Source organism: Heloderma suspectum, chromosome 2, assembly GCF_057233095.1.
Source record: "Heloderma suspectum isolate Gila_16-S chromosome 2, 16-S_ref, whole genome shotgun sequence".
Lineage (NCBI taxonomy): Eukaryota > Metazoa > Chordata > Lepidosauria > Squamata > Helodermatidae > Heloderma > Heloderma suspectum.
Genome location: NC_139459.1, coordinates 190,541,191 through 190,561,269, shown reverse-complemented (window position 1 = coordinate 190,561,269; position 20,079 = coordinate 190,541,191). Strand labels below are relative to the sequence as shown.

Here is a 20,079-nt window from a genome sequence, read left to right as displayed (position 1 = left end):
GTGGGGTGTGGGTAGGGGTGGGGGTGGGGAGATTTTGTGGTGGAGCAATTCACATCTAAAGCCCCGATGACTTGCTGCAGCCAGGATGGGAGGTGGTGGTAGTGGGAACAGCTTTTTCTAGTTAGTTTTTCTTCCTTTTGTCTCCCCACACCCTCCCTATCCCTTCCAGTGACCACAATGGGATGGTGTTAATTACACCAGCTCCAGGGCTTGTGGACTTTCAGGGCCTGCCCATTTGGGGGCTTGTCAGGGAAATGAGAGGGGCTGAGGATGCTATGGATCCATAGCCTCCACCAACACACCCCTGTAAGGCCCCATTTTGGCCCCCACTGCTGTCAGAACATTGGCAATGGATTTTTCAGCTGCTACATGGGGAGGGGCCTCCCAGTGGCAGATGTGCCTTCCTGCCAGCTGGCCTCCCTCTCCAGTGGAGGAATGGCACTCATGCCACACCCCACAATCCTTCAGCTACCCTTCCAGAGAGCATAGGATTTCTTCCAAACTTGGCTATTGTGTTTTGCATGTGTGTGTGTGTGTTTTATAAGCTGGCTGTTCCTATTAATTTTTAACTGTTTCTCTTCTGTTGCTTTATTTGCTGTTACATTTTGTGAACTGTTTTAGATAGAGTGTGTGTGTGTGTGTGTGTGTGAGAGAGAGAGAGAGAGGGAGGGAGGGAGGGAGGGAGGGAGGGAGAGAGAGAGAGAGAGAGAGAGGGCGCTTTTGTACATGAGGCTGTTAATCTGATGTATCTACTTTCAGTATGTCATGGAACTGAGAACTGGGCACTACACGATTTATTTATTTATTTATATTAGTCACATTTACATACCACTGAATATAATAAAATCTCTCAGTGGTTCACATGATTAAAGTGTTTCCTTTCCGGCTTTTCTACTACATAACCTCTAGGTGGCACTGTGGTATAGCGGAATAGCACAATTTGCTTTCACAAATAATACTGCATTTTCCCAGCTCTAAAAAAACTCACCAAAAATGCTGTTTAAAAACAGACATGAAACTGGAGAGTCACTACATCATCTAAAGAACCCATAAACAACCATGAATAGGGAATGTTGAGCGCACAATAAATGCCTCATGTAGAAAAGCTCAGAGAGAGAGAGAGAGAGAGAGTGAGAGGGAGGGAGGGAGGGAGAGAAAGAATTCCTACTTCTATTAGAAAATATGGTTTCTCACATGACCTAGCTATATTACTTCTCTCTCCCAAATAGGATAATTCCTGGGAGCCTTCAGAGTATAGGTAAGTAATTGTAAAGTTTACCTGTTGGCATTGTCAGAGATGGTGTTATAAGAAGCTGCCTTATACATGTACATAGGGATGGCAGAGAATTCGGCCACTAGACGCTACGCTATTTGCTTTCCCCTTATTTTCGCCATCTTAGTCTACGTAAATGTTTACGTAAACTAAGACATGCCAAAATAAGGAACGCAAATGGCGGCGGCCATGGCTGCCGCCATTTGCGTACACGCATTTTTTTTTTTAAGGTCAGCCGTGATAGGCTACGTAAACATTTACGTAGCCTATCACGTTTTTTTTTTTAAAACCTAGCCATGATAGGCTATATAAATCTTTATGTAGCCTATCACGTCTCTTTTTTTTAAAACTGGAAATGGCGGCGGCGGCAGCTGGTCGGAAGACCAGCCGCCACTGCCGCTGCCACCGAACCGCCGCCGAACCACCGCCGGAGCCACCGCCAGAGCCGCCATTGCCAGGAAAATCCGCCCAAGGTAAGTCTCGTCCCAGGGGGGCAGGGGGGTGGCAAGCCGTTCCGCCACCGATTTCAGGGGGCTGAATGCGCTGGCGTTCGGCCTCCCCCAGATCCATGGTGGAATTTTCTTACATCCCTAGGCGGATGTGGCAGATTCGGCAGCAGTAGCGGTGGTGGTGGCGGCTCCGGTGGCTGGTCTCCTGGCTGGCCGCGGCTGGGCTGCTGTGGCCACCATTGGTGTCCTTGCAGCTGTGATAGGCTTAGGGATGGGGGAGAATTTCTCCCCGAAACTTCGGGGGGCCAAGTGCCAACGCATTCGGCCCCCCGAAATCAGCGGTGAAATTCTCTGCCACTCCCCCCCCCCGGGATGGGACTTACCTTTCACGAATGTCCCTCCTGGAGGAGGGTCCCGGCGGCGGTTCATCGGGTCTTCGTCAGGGGCGGCAGCTGGTCTTTTGACCGGCTGCCGCCTCCGCCATTACAAATGCAGTAAAAAACAAAACAAAACCCCGTGATAGGCTACGTAACGATTAACATAGCCTATCACGGCTAGATCTCCAAAGTCAGCCGTGATAGGCTACGTTAATTGTCACGTAGCCTATCACGGGTGACTTTGGAAAAAAAAAAAAAGCACGTACGCAAATGGCGGCCCCCATAGAGAGCCGCCATTTGCGTTCCTTATTTGGTCCCTGTAGTCTACGTAAAGATTTACGTAGACTACGGTGAAAATAAGGTCAACGCTATTTGCATTGCCCTTATTTTCGTCGTAGTCTATGTAAATCTTTACGTAGACTACAGGGACCAAATAAGGAATGCAAATGGCGGCTTCCTATGGGGGCCGCTATTTGCGTACGCACTTTTTTTTTTTCCAAAGTCACCCGTGATAGGCTATATGACGATTTACGTAGCCTACCATGGATGACTTTGGAAATCTAGCCGTGATAGGCTACGTTAATTGTTATGTAGCCTATCACGGGGGTGGGTTTTTTTTTTCGCGGCTGGGTAGATGGGGCGCTTCTACCCAGCCTGAATTTTGCTGGCGAGGGATGGGGCACCTCCCGCCAGGCCTGAATTTTGGTCGGGCGAGGCGGGGCGCCTCCCCCCCCTTGCATGAACTTCGGGGGGAGAAGCGAAGCGCCTCCCCCCCACCGCGAAGCAAGTTTTGAGGACAGGTAAGGGACTTTCGTCCATCCCTAGATAGGCTACGTAAGTATTTACATAGCCTATCACAGCTAAGCCCCCCCCCCAAAAAAACCAGTGTACGCAAATGGCGACGGCTACGGCAGCCACCATTTGCATTCCCTATTTTTTGCCGTTCTAGCCTACGTAAATATTTATGTAGGTTATTATGGCGAAAAAAAGGGGAACGCAAATAGCATAGTGGGCGCTATTTGCGTTCCCCTTTTTTTTGCCATAATAGCCTATGTAAATATTAATGTAGGCTAGAACGGCAAAAAATAGGGAACGCAAATGGCGGCTGCCGTAGCTGCTGCCATTTGCGTAAGCTTGTTTTTTTGGGGGAGGGATTAGCCGTGATAGGCTATGTAAATACTTACGTAGCCTATCATGGCTGCTTGGCTGGATGCAAATGGCGGCTGCTACGGCGGCTGCCATTTACGTCCGCAGCAGCCCGTCTGGCCCTGGCTGGCTGCTCCGGGGAGCCGCCATGGAGCGGAGCCGGCCGGGCAGGATTCTGGGGGGGAGGACCAGATCGCCTCCCCCCCACCGCGAAAAATTCCGTGGAAAGGTAAGTGAGTTTCGTACATCCCTACATGCATAGCTGAATGTGTTAAGAGTCCTGGGATGGCAGAAGACTGAAGCACTTCAGACTGCCAGTAGGGGAATTGTACTTTTTTAAATGCTTCCTTATGAAAGGGAGTTGGGGACTCATCCACACTGTGCTTTCCCCTATCGGGGTGGATATAGTGCAGGCAAACCCAGTCCCTGGCTGAAACACCAGCTAGAGCTCCAGCTGGCACATTGGCCAGGAACCAGATGATTCCAGGGGCATGGCCACATCCCTTATGTCAAGGGGCCATGCCCCTGACATCATCCAGCCTGTGAAGGGCTGAATGTGTGTGTGTATGTGTGTGCGCGTGTACGTGTGCATGTGCATATGTGATGTCATTCAGCCCATCCACACCCTAAAAGTGTTCCTCACCCCTGCTGCAATATCTAGGACAAAAGCCCTGCCTAGCCTTGCTACCTGAAATCCTTGAACGTGTCAGGGATTCAATCACTGCATGCAAAGCTCAACCACCGAGTTGTGGACCCTCCCCAAATATATATTATTCCCCTGGAGAAATTGCAGCATTGATGTCCTCATACCATTGGTCATGTTCTTTGTTGCAGCGGTGCTCCCTGCCCCAAGCAAAGCAGCTGATGACGGTGGCCATGAGCCTGGATACAGCACTCTAAACGGAGGGTTCAGCAGCAGAAGTGGAAAATATGGTCTTGGAGGTCCAGGGAATGGACAGAACCCTGGAAATGCAGACTGCTCCCCCATGGGATACATGTCCAGAAATATATCTAACACTGTGGGTAAGCAGTGCGTGCCTGGAGGTGGAGATTTCATCCCAGGTGGTGCATACCACTCCAGCAATTGTTGTGGCAATGCTTCCAGAAGTGTGCAGAGGCCCATGGGTACCACTTGTGGGACTGGTGGGTATACCACTGCCATGGTGGGTAGATGTGTGGGTGGCCATTCCAGAGCTGGTAACTCAGCTGGTGCACACTGCTGCCATGGACATCCATGCAAGCATGGTATGAAAATGTCTGCAGCCCCCTCGTGTTTCACAAGAAGTGGCAGGACATAATAAACACAAATCTCCCAAGGCCAGAACCACACCAAATGAGAAAAAAAGGGGGGGATATCTCCAATAGTAAATAATCTTATAAGCTGCTATATAAGAAAGATTCTTATTATCATTCATCATTTCTATAGCAGGTTTTGTGTGCGCAGTGCTTCACACTCTTTATCTTCTTTGGTCACAAACAGTAGTTCCTACGATGTAGTCCCTATTGCTCCCATTTTACAGATGCAGAATTGAGGCTGAGAGGCAGGTAGTCTAGATAGACAAGATAGGTCCAGATAGTGGGTTGGAAAGGATTCCTTAACTTGGGTTAAATGTAGGGATGGGCAACTGAGTGATTTTTGAGATAGCTAGGATACTCCGAACATTGTCTCGCTCACTTCCTGTGTCCAGTTCCTGTTCACATTCGCTGCTCACTCTGCGCAAATGGGAAAATTGTCCAAATCAAGCAGCAATTGAAAGTGAAATCTGTGCGAATTTCCTCCATAGACTAAAGCAGGGCTGATTCAGTCTGCAGGGGAAATTTGCGCAAATAACAAAATGTACACAAAATCAAACCAGGGAGTTGCATAAATTGAATGTGAGCACATGTCTGGCAATTTGCAAACATTTTTGGTGTACACGTGCTTGCGCTCACAATCTCATCCAGAGCTTTGAGCCGATCATGCTTGCATGTTTTGCAAACAAAAATGAAATTCTTATACGTGCCTGCTTAAATGCTATATGATTTTTCAGAAAGACAAACACTGGTGAGCTAACAAAACCAAACTAATACCTTCCAGCAGGAGTCTTATAACTAGGGATGTATGAAAGGCACTTACTTTCGCGGATTATGTTTATGGTTGGGGGGGAGGCGTTCCGTCCCTCCCCCCAGAATCCTCTCCGGGGGGGGAGGTGCTCCGTTCCTCCTCCCCCGGAATCCTGGCCAGCCGGCTGTGCTCCGCAGGGATTCTGCGGAGCCGCCGGCCGGCTCCGCCAGCAGCTGGACATCCGGCCGCTGGCTAGCAGGGACGCAAATGGCAGCAGCCATAGCCGCCACCGTTTGCATCCCTGCAGTCAGCCGTGATAGGCTATGTAAATGTTTACGTAGCCTATTACAGCTGACTTAAAAAACAACAACAACAATGCGTGTACGCAAATGGCGGTGGCCATGGCCGCAGCCATTTGCATTCCTTATTTTGGCACGTCTTTGTCTTCGTACACATTTACGTAGACTAAGTTGGCGGAAATAAGGGGAACGCAAATAGCGTAGCGGATGCTATTTGCGTTCCCCCTTATTTTCGCCATCTTAGTCTATGTAAATACTTATGTAGACTAAGATGGTGAAAATAAAGGGGAACGCAAATAGCGTCCGCTATGCTATTTGTGTTCCCCTTAGTTTCACCGTCTTAGTCTACGTAAATATTTACGTAGACTAAGACAACCAAAAATAGGGAACGCAAATGGCAGCGACCATAGCTGCTGCCATTTGCATACGAGTTTTTTTTTTTTAACCCAGACATGATAGGCTACGTAAGTCTTTACGTAGCCTATCACAGCTGAATACAGGGATGCAAACGGCGGTGGCTACAGCCACCGCCATTTGTGTCCCTGCTAGCCAGCGGCCGGATGTCCGGCTGCTGGCAGAGCCGGCCGGCAGCTCTGCGGAATCCCCATGGAGCGGAGCCAGCTGGCCAGGATTCCGGGGGGAGGGATGGAGCACCTCCCCCCCCCAGCGGAACCCGGCAGAGCCAGGTAAGGGAGGTTTCGTACATCCCTACTTATAACTGTGGAACAAGATGTATGAAATTGCCTTTCAGTGAACCGGACTGTTGACCCATCTAGCCTAGGGCCAATACTAACTGACAGCAGAGCCCCAAGGCCGCTTTTCCTGGCCCTGCTACCCTACGTTCCTTTAGGGATTACCATGCATGGATGTGGTGCTCTGTGCAAGTGCATCGCAAGATCCAATATCCATTCCAGCCAATATCCAACCTCCCTGCTGGCCACCCCCACCCCCCAAAAAGTATCTGGATTTTGCAAGCATTCACTGCCTGATGGATTTGCCCACCTCCCCTCCTCTGCCTCGCCAGCCCCCAACCTTCCACAAAGGGAGAACAAAAAAAAAGAATCATAGGGTTGGAAGGGGCCTACAAGACAATTGAGTCCAACCCCCTGCTCAGTGCTGGATGCCTGATTCCCAGGTGGTCTCTCATCCCAGTACTAACCAGGGCTGACCCTGCTTAGCTTCCGAGATCAGACGAGATCAGGCACATCCAGCCCAAACATGTTCAGAAGCATCATTCTCTAACATTTGCAGCCCATTTCAAGGATTGATTCCAACTCTTTAGATCTGGATGGATACAAAGTGGGTTGCAATTTTTATTTTTTTTAATTTTTGAGCAGAGCGGATTTTCACGAAAAGGGACAGGTCTTTTGAATATTAAGGTAGTGAGGCAGGATGTTGGACTACCTTAATCCATTTGCTGCCTTTGACCTTTAAGATTCGATGCTCCCTCTTGGCATACACACATGGCTGCATGGGGGAGGTGTCACTGCGGGTACCATCCCATGCTGCTTGGGAGTGTGTATGAAAATAGCAGCCAGGAGGGTGAGCAGAGCTGATTGTGTGTGAGAGGGGAGGGGCTATGCCAATTAGGGATGTATGGATTGTGTAAAAGCCATTCGGTCTGTGTTTTGTGGATTCTCAGATGCCTTTTTCCCCGTCATCTGCCCATCAAAACAATCGGATTTTTTGTTTCTGAATTTGCACAAATGTGAAATTGTGCAATTTTGCATGTGCGAGAATGTGCAAATTTCCCCCAAATGCTCTTTTTCACACTTTAGCCTATGGGGGAAATGCGCATTTGTGGCCAGTTTTTTAAATTATTATTTTGCATAGTTTTCTCTGTTGAGATTTGCCCAAAATTTGGGAAATTTAAAAAATTGGTCTGGAAGTCCATGGAATCCACCGAACAGTGGGAAAGCTGGTCCACTGTGGACTTCACAGGTCAGATTCATGAAAATCTGAACTCATTTGGTTCCATTGCAAATTTATCCCTAATCATGCCAATCAATTAAACACACTCTTGTTATTAATACATTATTGCATTGCAGGGATGTTGAACCTTTTCAGCCCAAGAGCTGAATTCAATTTCAGAGAAGCTCTCAGGAGGAGCCACATTCCAGTGGCAGGAGGGACCAAAGGCAAAATGAGGTGGCACCAAAGGCAAGGGCCAGCGCCAAGATACCCCCAATACTAGCATATTTTAGCTTCAAGCTCTAACTAAGGCTTAAGAGAGGCATTCCAACCATGTGGGAACGACTGTGCAAAAGCTGGGAAACCTCCAAACAATTGGTGGTTGGAGGAGATGTGGCTATTTAGGGAAACCAAGTGGGCTGGATTGGGACCCCAGGCCAGATTGGGACCCCAGGCCAGATTTGGGACCCCAGGCCAGATTTTGGGACCCCAGGCCAGATTTGATCTGAGGGCCTGAGGTTCTGCACCCCTGTTGTATTATTGTATCATTATAATTTTAATGTATTTTTGGTGGTGGTTTTCTCCCCCCCCCTTTTTTAAAGCTGCTTTGAATATTCCTGTTTGAGTGGCAAGGTGGGGGTACAAGTCCTGTAATAAACAAATACATATTGCTCACCATCTCTCATCCTTCTTACAGGCCATCTGAACTGGTTTCTGTGTAGACAGTGTATTTTATCTTACCTCTCCGATATGTATGTCGGAATGTGCCTCTGAATGTATACATGTTCGATACCATCATTAATTTTGCTTTGTTAGAACTAGAAGTTCCAACTTTTCTGCTGTGTCTCCAATAAAGTTGGATGAAGAACTGACACTGTTTATTGGTGGTGGTGGTGGTGGTGGTGGTGGTGGTTGTTGCTGAAATATCAAGATGACTTCTCTCTGTGTAGGAATCAGTATATGAAAATGAGTAATAGTAAGAGAAACAGAACCCTTAATGGAGGAGGGAGAGAGAGGCAATGAGATTGGCCAAGTGGAAGTTAATCCTTTGGGGGGAAAGGAATGCCAAATCCAAATCTGGAAGGTCCTCTCTCCAGAATCCTGATGGCATTGCATACCTAGGATCCCACATCACAGACAACTCTGCCAAAGGTTCATGAGCCCTCTGCACATTTGAAAACCCGGGATGCCATTTATGAGAAACTAGTCTGACACACCAAGTGACTATTAAATAGACCTATGTGGGGTACATGTATGCCAAAAGCACAAGTCTCTTATTTTAGAACAGGAACAATGCTTAATTATTATGAGAAATAAATATGACAGGAATTCTCCTTTGCACAACAAACCGCCCCTGTTGAGGCAACAATAGCCCAAACGCACAGAGCAACCCCACCTCCTGAAGCCCTCCTGCCACTCATTCTCTTCCTTGAGGCTTTTGACTACACTAGGAAATGCTACCATGCTGCCTAAGTTAGCACTTGGCAAACCTGTATTCTCATGTCTGCATCTAATAGCATAGCAGGATGTTAATCCTTATGGAGGCCCCACAATTCTGGTACACGTATGAAGATTCACACACACACACACAGAGCCAAACTAAACTTTCCCTTAAGTATGCATAGCTCCACTACTTTTATTTACTCTGAAGTAGGTGTGTGTGGCCCCAATTTAATTGGGACCATGGCACTCTGGGAGGGCAGGGAGGGCATTTTGGGACAAAAATGGGTGGGAGGAAGGTTTGACCCCCTTCCAAAGTGCTGTGGTCCTAATCCAAATTAGGGCCATGTGTACTTCTTTGAGAGTAAATAGAAGTAGTATGCATGGTTCCAGAATGCATGCTTAAGGGAACATTTAATTTGCCTCCCCCACAAAAAACAACAAGACTGAATTATTCCTTCATGCTTGGGAACTCTGGGAGTTATAGTTCTGTGATGGTGGCTGGTGATCTGAAAGAGTCATCTCAGTATTTCCCTCAAATTACATTTCCCAGCATTCTTCAGGGGAAACCTTAATGGTCAAACTGATATAAACCAGGATTGGGGAACCTGTGGCCCACCAGATGGTGTTGGACTCCAATTCTCATCAGCCCTAGCCTGCCTGGACAGTGATGATGGTGGGAATAGTACTTCATCAACATCTGGAGGGCCACAGTTTCCCACTCCTGCAATAAGCATTTGTCAGCTGCTGAAACATGTGAAGCAGGAATTTGTGTCTCTGTTCATACTTTGTTTCACTTCCAAATGATGAAAACAAATTTCATTTCAATTTCATTTCAATTAATATAGTCTAAATTTCATTCTGTTCCTCTATTTGGCAAACCCTACTACTGAGTCTGTTGTCTATTCAAAATGTTCCTTTGCTGTGTGATTGAGATTTCCCCAAAACAACTTCTCACTTTCCTCATAGAAATTGAACTATCTGTGAACATTCCTACACTATCTAGGAGGGCAGCAGCCATAGGATTACTTGTATGGCTGCTGCCCCAGTCTCCTCCCCTCCCTGCCCCCAGGAACACTCCTTTTCCCCATCTCCACCCTCTGTTTCGAGAGCACGGAGAGGTAGCTGGTGTGGTTCTCTCCATGCTGGCCAGAGGGGGAGGGGGAGGGGGAGGGGGAGGAGTGGGTAGCGCAGTTTCCTGGCTCTGAAGTCAGAGCCCTGTTTCTGACCCTGTAGCCAGGAAACGGAACCATCTTATGTCCCCCAGATGCTGTCTAGTGGCCATAGGATTGTCCCTAAAATGCTCATGAACATTTCACATTGTTACAGCAGCCCGGCCAATGAGACTGAATGGGAGATCTTATTTTTTTTTACAGTTCTGGGAACTCCTCTAAGTAAAAGTGTGGGTTACCTATTCTGGCATCCTGGTGGACCATATGAAAATCAGATTCTGCAGATGCATCTAAGCATCTGTGGCATCATCCATTCACTGCCTCTTGGTAAGAAAGGTCAGATGTGTTCTATATGGGGGAAACAATATTACACTGGAATAGGTGGAGACCTGCATGATTTTGTGGACATTTAGAAGGAGCATAATTCCCCCAAGCAGCACAGAGCTAAACTGGTACAGAATCTGATTTTCATTTTTCACATGGTCTATCTAACTTCCTAAGTGATGTCATTACAAAGCAGATTATCTGGATCTTTCTCATTGGGCTCACCAGGAATGGTCCCCTTGAGGTGATTCTTATATGCAAAAAGCACTGTGTATCATCCACATACTCTAGTTTCACAGCACTATTTTGCATATAAGTCTATGGAAAAGGGCTGCTGATCTCCATGTTTTTAAAAAACATGGCGATGGCGACAGAGATGGACGGGCCCGGGTAAGTTGCGGGCTGCTTACTGAGTGCAGAGGGGGGCTTGAGTGCAGCCTGGAGAGCTGGCGAGCAGGGGCAGGGGCTGGGCAGGCACCTGGAGAACCCAGATGGGAGGGAGCTCATCCATCCTAGGGATGTACGAAAATCACTTACCTTTCAGGGATTATGCTGATGGTGCGGGGGGAGGCACTCCGTCCCTCCTCCTGGAATCCTGGCCGGCCGGCTGTGCTCCGCAGCGATTCTGCGGAGCTGCCGGCCGGCTCCGCCAGCAGCCGGACATCCAGCCGCTGGCTAGCAGGGACGCAAATGGCTACGTAACTACGTAAATGTTTACGTAGCCTATCACGGCTGACTTAAAAACAAAACAAAAAACCGCACGTACGCAAATGGCGGTGGCCATAGCCACCGCCATTTGCGTTCCTTATTTTGGCACGTCTTAGTCTACGTAAACATTTACATAGATTAAGACAGTGAAAATAAGGGGGACGCAAATAGCGTAGCCGCCGCCGCCACTGAACTGCCACCAGAGCTGCTGCCGGAGCCGCCGCCACCAGGAAGATCCACCCAAGGTAAGTCTCTTCCTGGGGGTGGTGCCGGGGGGGGTGGGCCATTCCGCCACCGATTTCGGGGGGCCGAATGCGCTGGCATTCGGCCTCCCTGATATCCGTGGTGGAACTTCGTACATCCCTAATCCATCCCTAGTGTACAGTCCACTCTATGTTTCATGAATTGTCAGGTGCCTTTTGTTCCATTGTCTGTTCACAGTTGGAGTCATTTTTTTTCCATTATGTTGAAAAATATGCAAATAATTCTGTAAGAGGATTCTCAGTAATTTACATAATTTACCTTAGTATGTAACATGTAGCGTATTGTCCCACATTCCATTCAACTTTTCCCCATGTATATTTATTTACCAGTCTCAGCAGAAACGTGCATATTTTCTAGGGATGGTGGAGAATTCTGCCACAGACCTCAATGAGGCTGGATTCTTTAGAATCCAGCCCCCCCCCAGAGTCCATGGCAGAACGGAAGACTTAACCCCACCTCCATGCGGAATCTTCTTCAGCCGGATCCTCCAGCTTGGATTGCCAGTGATACGGCCGCCATGCCATATTGCTGGCTGAAGGGGATGTACTGCAGCCGCAAATGGCATCTGGGACACCATTTGCAGCCGTAAAGACCTTAGTAAATGGCTGTATTTACCTTAAACTAAGGCCTTTATGGCTGCAAATGGCGTCCCAGACACCATTTGCTTCCCTGCTTTTACGTGATAGGATACGCAAATATTTGCATGGCCTATCGAGTTAATTAAAAGCATGGACGCAAATGGTGTCCGGGATGCCATTTGTGGCTGCAGTACGTCACGTCCCCTTCTGCCAGTGATACGGCATGGCAGCTCCGCAGAATCACCACGGAGTGAAGCTACCCGGCGAGGATTCTGGGGGGGAGAAACGGATCGCCTCCCCCCCCCGGTGGACACCCAGCAGAAGGGGATTTGTACATCCCTAGTATTTTCCTGAGAATAAATATACATAAATTTCAGGGATGTAAAAAAAAGATGCAGAAGTCCATGGACTCCATGTGGCCTGAGGAGGTTGGCCCACAGCAGATTCCACAGGTTGGATTCTTAGAAATCTGAGCTCTTTTTAGTCCATCTCAAATTTCTCTAGTATCCCTACTTATGTGTACAAGTAATTTAACCCCAAACAATATAATCCATCTTCCCCTCATTGCCACCTGATGAACCAGGTAATATAGGACTGTTTCATTCTGCACATATCCCACCACTCTCCAAAATGTATTTGCCAAAGTAATTTGATGTTGTAATACCTATGACAATTCTCAAAGATTGTCTACTATACATAATCTGGCCACTTCTGCATTTGTTGTTGTTGTTCAGTCGTTAAGTCGTGTCCGACTCTTTGTGGCCTCATGTACCATAGCACGCCAGGCCTTCCCTGTCCTCCGCTCTCTCCCGCAGTGTGCTCAAGTTCATATTCATTGCATCGGTGATGCTATCTAGCCATCTCATCCTCTGCTGTCCCCTTCTCCTTTTGCCTTCAATCTTTCCCAGCATCAGGGTCTTTTCCAGGGAGTTTTCTCTTCGCATTAGGTGGCCAAAATATTTGAGCTTCAGCTTCAGTATCTGTCCTTCCAATGAGCAGTCAGGGTTGATTTCCTTTAGGATTGACTGATGGGACCTCCTTGCAGTCCAGGGGACTCGTAAGAGTCTTCTCCAGCACCACAGTTTGAAGGCATCAATTCTTCGGTGCTCAGCCTTCCTTATAGTCCAGCTCTCACAGCTAGGGATGGCAGAGAATTCCACCAACGATTCCAGTGAGGCCGAATGCACTGGCATTTGGCCACCCGGAATCCGTGGCGGAACAGCCTCCTGCCCCCTTGCCCACCCTGCGGAACCCACCGGGACAGCACTTACCTGGGGAGGCTTCGGCAGTGGCTTCGGTGGTGGTGCGGTGGCGGTGGCATGGTAGCGGCGGTGGAAGGTGTGGCGGCGGCAGGTGTGGCGGAAGGTGCGGCGGTGGTGGGGGCAGCAGGTGTGGCGGGGGCAGCGGCAGGGGCGGCGGCGGGGGTGGCAGGTGCAGTGGCGGAAGGTGAGGTGGCGGAAGGTGCAGCAGAATCCATGGCGGAATGGCCTCCTGTCCCCCCGCCTGCCCCACGGAACCCCCCGGGACGGCGGGGATGGCAGTTGCAACAGCAGCGGGTGCAGGGGCGACGGGGGTGGCGGCAGGGGCGGCTGGTCTCCTGGCCGGCTGCGGCTAGGCGCAGCATATGGAAATGGTGGTGGCTACGGCGGCCGCCATTTGCGTTCACTATTTTTAGCCATTCTAGCCTACATAAATATTTCATGGCTACAGTCACCATCTGCGGTGATCTTGGAGCCCAAGAAAATAAAATCTGTCACTCACTGCTTCCATTTCTTCCCCTTCTGTATGCCAGGAAGTGATGGGGCCAGATGCCATGATCTTTGTTTTTTTAATGTTGAGTTTCAAACCAGCTTTTGCACTCTCCACTTTCACCCTCAACAAGAGGCTCTTTAGATCCTCTTCACTTTCTGCCATTAGGGTGGTATCGTCTGCGTATCTGAGGTTGTTGATAATTCTCCCAGCAATCTTAATTCCGACCTGTGATTCATCCAACCTGGCGTTTCTCATGATGTACTCTGCATATAAGTTAAATAAGCAGGGCGACAGTATACAGCCTTGTCGTTCTCCTTTCCCAATTTTGAACCAATTGGTTGTTCCATGTCCGGTTCTTACTGTTGCTTCTTGACCCTCGTACAGGTTTCTCAGGAGACAGGTAAGGTGGTCTGGTACTCCCATCTCTTTAAGAATTTGCCAGAGTTTGTTGTGATCCACACAATCAAAGGCTTTAGCGTAGTCAATGAAGCAGAAATAGATGTTTTTCTGGAATTGTCTTGCTTTCTCCATGATCCAGCGAATGTTGGCGATTTGTTCTCTAGTTCCTCTGCCTCTTCGAAAACCAGCTTGTACTTCCGGTAGTCCTCGGTTCACATACTGCTGAAGCCTAGCTTGTAGGATTTTGAGCATCACCTTGCTGGCATGTGAAATGAGCGCAATTGTATGGTAGTTTGAACCTTCTTTGGCATTGCCCTTCTTTGGAATTGGAATGTCAACTGACCTTTTCCAGTCTTGTGGCCATTGTTGAGTGTTCCAAATTTGCTGGCATATTGAATGCAGCACTTTAACAGCATCATCTTTTAGGATTTTAAATAGTTCAGCTGGAATACTGTCATCTCCGCTAGCTTTGTTGTTAGTAATGCTTCCTAAGGCCCACTTGACTTCACTCTCGAGGATGTCCGGCTCAAGTTCAGTGACCACACTATCATGGCTATCAGGGACACTAATATATTTCCTGTATAGTTCTTCTGTGTATTCTTGCCACCTCTTCTTAATCTCATCTGCTTCTGTTAGGTCCCTGCCTTCTTTGTCCTTTATCATGCCCGTCTTTGCACAAAACGTTCCCTTCATATCTCCAATTTTCTTGAAGAGATCTCTAGTCTTTCCCATTCTGTTGTTTTCTTCGATTTCTTTGCATTGTTCATTTAAGAAGGCCTTCTTGTCTCTCCTTGCTATTCTCTGGAACTCTGCATTCAGTTGGATATATCTTCCCCTTTCTCCCTTGCTTTTTGCTTCCCTTCTTTCCTCAGCTACTTGTAAAGCCTCATCAGACAGCCACTTGGCTTTCTTGCATTTCTTTTTCTTTGGGATGGATTGAGTTGCTGCCACCTGAACAATGTTACGGACCTCTGTCCATAGTTCCTCAGGCACTCTGTCTATCAGGTCTAATCCTGTAAATCTATTCCTCACCTCCACTGTATATTCATAAGGGATATGATTGAGGTCATACCTGAATGGTTTAGTGGTTTTCCTTACATTCTTCAATTTAAGCCGAAATTTTACAAGAAGCAGCTCATGATCTGAGCCACAGTCAGCTGCAGGTCTTGTTTTTACTGACTGTATAGAGCTTCTCCATCTTTGGCTGCAAAGTACATAATTAATCTGATTTCGATATTGACCATCTGGTGATGTCCATGTGTAGAGTCACCTCTTGTGCTGTTGGAAAAGAGTGTTTGCTATGATCAGTGTGTTCTCTTGGCAAAACTCTATTAGCCTTTGTCCTGCTTCATTTTGTACACCAAGGCCGTGCTCGCCTGTTATCCCGGTGATTTCTTGACTTCCTACTTTAGCATTCCAATCCCCTATGTTGAAGAGGACATCTTTTTTTGGTGTTAGTTCTAGAAGGTGTTGCAGGTCTTCATAAAACCAATCAAACTCAGCTTCTTCGGCCTCAGTGGTTGGGGCATAGACTTGAATTACTGTGATGTTGAATGGTTTGCCTTGGATTCATACTGAGATCATTCTGTCGTTTTCGAGATTGTACCCCAATACTGCTTTTCCCACCCTTTTGTTGACTATGAGTGCTACTCCATTTCTTCTAAGGGATTCTTGCCCACAGTAGTAGATATGATGGTCACCTGAATTAAATTTGCCCATGCTTGTCCATTTTAATTCGCTGATTCCCAAGATGTCGATGTTCAGTCTTGCCATCTCATGTTTGACCACCTCCAGCTTACCTTGATTCATTGATCTGACATTCCAGGTTCCTAAACAATATTGTTCTTTACAGCATCGGACTTTCTTTTCACCACCAGACACATCCACGGCTGAGTGTCCTTTCGGCTTTGGCCCAGCCGCTTCACTCTTTCTGGCGCTACTTGGAAATACCCTCTGCTCTTCCCCAGTAGTATACTGGACACCTTCCGACCTGAGGTTCTCATCTTCCGGCGTCATATCTTTTAGCCTTGTGATACATTCCATGGGGTTTTCTTGGCAAGAATACTGGAGTGGGTTGCTATTTTCTTCTCCAGTGGACCACATTTTGTCAGAACTCTCTGCCATGACCTGTCCGTCTTGGGTGGCCCTGCACGGCATAGCTTATGGCTTCACTGAGCTATGCAAGCCCCTTCACCACAACAAGGCAGTGATCCATGAAGGGGCCACTTCCGCATAGCTGGTTCCTAAAGTTAGGGAGGATTTTGTAAAATCTAACATCAGCCAGTGCCCAAAAAAGAAAAAGAAAAAAGGGTGCATTTCATGGGGAGATCATTTTTGTGATTTTGAGTTTGGTTCATCCCAAATTTTGAGTTTTTTTAAAAAAAATGTTTGCAGGAAAATTCAAGCACTTTGCTAATACACACATTTTTATGTTAAGTGATTTTCTTTAAAAAATGCACGTTTAAACGTTATTTTCACTAATTTATGCATTTCTGCGTGCACTTTCCCCAGACATATGTATTTTTTATACATTTTTTTAAAAACTGGAGAATGCCATTGCAAAATCCAGAGAAGTGCAAATTTTGAAAGATAACTGAGTTTCAGTTCTCATACTGGTATGAAAGTGCAAAATGTAAGTAAGTTTGCATTACAATGAAAACCAGACAGATTTCTCCCTCATCTCTAGAGATGGGGGCGGGATTCCTCCCTCCCTCCACCTTCAGATCTCTTCCCCTTACCCTGGTAGGATTGCTCTGCCTATCTCTGTTTTCTCTGCATTGCATTCTGCTGTTATTATGGGCTACACCTGACATAGCTTGTAATAAATATGACTTCATATAAACTTGTTAAAAGGTTCTATTCATCTTTCCTTTCTCTACCTCTTCCCAACCTGCATTATTATAGGTGCTTTTTTTTAATGTCTGATGTGTCTGATTTAGTGCCCTAGCACATACTGGGGTCTCAAAAATGCTCAGGGTGCATTCTCAAATAAGGTGGACTTCCGGGAACTTGCCAGGTCAGTCAGAGCAATGGATCATGCAACCCATATGGAATATTAGCATGTGATGTAAATGCTGATGGTGCCTGATGCTAGCAGGTGGCTTAGCCTTCAACCACTGTTTGCAGGAAAGGTAAGTAAGATATAGATTTGCAGCAACTCCAACTAAAATCCCCATCATCAAAGTATAATGGAGCAGTAATATCCCCAAAGGTTGTTTGTGTCCTCCTTCTACAAGATGATAAGATATTTCTTATTATAGCTCAACTTCAAAAGAAAAGGTTGTGCCTTTTCCTTTTCCTCAATTTAATTCCAAGTCCACACCCATTGAAGGGAGCTGTAATAATACTCCGAAGACCAAGCTGCGGGTGGGGGTGGGGGAAGAACTGTCTGGTGTTTAAATTTCCCTTCATGTCTGCAATGACACACTTATTTGTCACCTTAGGGTTTGCTGGGACTGCAAATGCAGAGCAATCTTTTCTGAAGTGGATTTCATGTAATTAATTCATCTCATGTGAAAGGATTTAAGAGGACCAGGGGAATTATATTAATCTGGTCTATCTATGCTAGGACTCACTGGAAAAGACCCTGATGCTGGGAAAGATTGAAGGCAAAAGGAGAAGGGGACGGCAGAGGATGAGATGGCTAGATAGCATCACCGATGCAATGAATATGAACTTGAGCACACTCTGGGAGAGAGCACAGGACAGGAAGGCCTGGCGTGCTATGGTCCATGGGGCCACGAAGAGTCAGACACGACTTAATGAATGAACAACAACTATCTATGCTAGGCATCAGATACAGGAAGGGAATACTGCAGAATACTGAGGAATACAGGGCCCTGTATGCCACACCTGGGTTGGATCCAGACCTAGTGATACTTAGAGTAGATCTGTTGAAATCAGTGGGACTTCATGACTAACTTAAGCCCCATAAATTTCAATAGGACTGCTGTAAGTATCACTAGGCCTGGATCCAACCCCTCCCAAATTATGGTTTAACTAAAGGTTGGATCCTGATTTAAGCTGGATTAACTGCACTGGTGGAAGTGGACTTCCCCACTCTTCCGTCCTAGGACAGCCCTTCCATCCACCTGAACATACTACACAGGGAGTCAGGAGACCCTGTTGAATGGGGTGAGCAATGCGTGGAAGGGGGATACCCCAAAATCAGGTGGAGGGATTTGGTGTGAGTGGAGCCCTTCCCCTTGAGGAAGATCCCTTTGTCTCACAGAAGGCTGATCCTCCTGGATCAATCTTAGGATTTATGTGAACTGCTTGGAGACCTTAGGATGCCATGTGGTATAGAAGCAGCTCAAACAAACAAACAAACAAACAAACTCCAGAATTGAAATGTGCATAGCTTGCCCCACTTTTCAGTTTTTTTTTCATTTCCTTTGTATCTTTCCCCAATACACATGCGTGTATCAATGCACAACTTGCAATCTTGTTGCGCACTGTTTTGATGGTGTAACATGAGCTCCTGAATACTGGTTAAACACCACACATGCACAAAGTATTGATTCGACCAGTGGAGGCTGATGGCTCTGATTCAGTGAGGTTGTAAATTCATTCCAAGTTTCAGTCAGAAACTAAAGGAGCTATCCGAGGTGCTGCACCCTAACCCCAAAAGAGGTTTAGCATCTTGGATAGCTCCTTTAGAGTTCGGGTTGGTTCTGACTGAAACCCGGAATGGATTTATAGCCCCACCGAAATCAGAGCCACCAACTTCGACTGGATTCAACAGTATGTACAATCACATCTTGTTTGCTTGTTATGCGGGTGTATCTATGCACACAGCTATACATGCACAGCAATAAAACAAACACAGACACGTTCATGCCTGGATCACACATGTTCATACCTGGATCAGGGCAAATGCTTCCTGCCAGATCTCTTTTTTTAAAAAAAAATTAAAAGTGAGAGTCAAGCAAACTATACATATGTAAGGCTGATGTGTGTGTGTGTGTGTGGGGGGGGATCATGTTTTTATTTGCTCTCTGTATGAACAACGTTTGGGAATACCCATTGTCATTATCTTTAGTGGTAGGGATGTATGAAAGGCACTTACCTTTCGCGGATTATGTTTATGGTTGAGGGGGAGGCGTTCTGTCCCTCCCCCCGGAATCCTCGCCGGGGGGAGGTGCTCTGTTCCTCCCCCCCCCGGAATCCTGGCCGGCCAGCTGTGCTCCGCAAGGATTCTGCGGAGCCGCTGGCTGGCTCTGCCAGCAGCCGGACATCCAGCCGCTGGCTAGCAGGGATGCAAATGGCGGCGGCTGTAGCCGCCACCATTTGCATCCCTGCAGTCAGCCATGATAGGCTACGTAAATGTTTACGTAGCCTATCACAGCTGACTTAAAAAACCAAACAAATGCATGTACGCAAATGGCGGTGGCCACGGCCGCCGCCATTTGTGTTCCTTATTTTGGCACGTCTTAGTCTACGTAAACATTTACGTAGACTAAGACGGCGAAAATAAGGGGAACGCAAATAGTGTAGCAAATAGCAAATAGCGTTTGTGTACGTGTGTGTGTGTGTGTGTTTTAAAACCTAGCTGTGATAGGCTACGTAAATCTTTACGTAGCCTATCATGTTTTTTTGTTTTTTTTAAACTGGAAATGGCAGTGGCGGCAGCCGGTCGGAAGACCGGCCGCCACAGCCACCGCCGCTGAACCGCCACTGGAACTGCCACCGGAGCCGCCACCGCCAGGAAGATCCGCCCAAGGTAAGTCTCGTCCTAGGGGGGTGGCGGGGGGTGGCGGGCCATTCCGTCACCGATTTCAGGGGGCCGAATGCGCTTGCATCCGGCCTCCCCGAGATCCGTGGTGGGATTTTCGTACATCCCTATTTAGTGGTATGGTATATGGATGGCAAAACAACAAAAACGTGAGAGTTCCACATGATGGCCAGAGGAACAGTGATGTTTAGAAAAGATCCTACAATGAC

The 20,079-nt window shown here is 47.4% G+C and overlaps 1 protein-coding gene across 1 annotated transcript in view; it reads left to right on the top strand.

Annotated features, from left to right (window-relative positions):
• LOC146353632 (keratin, type II cytoskeletal 71-like) overlaps positions 1–5,034 on the top strand; it is a 28,803-nt gene extending 23,769 nt beyond the window's left edge. Inside the window, exons 10-12 of the mRNA XM_084829763.1 lie at positions 1,230–1,258; positions 4,080–4,268; positions 4,934–5,034. Coding sequence (XP_084685889.1) covers positions 1,230–1,258; positions 4,080–4,268; positions 4,934–5,034 — 319 coding nt within the window. The remainder of the gene's footprint in view (positions 1–1,229; positions 1,259–4,079; positions 4,269–4,933) is intronic.
• The last annotated feature ends 15,045 nt before the right edge of the window (positions 5,035–20,079 follow it).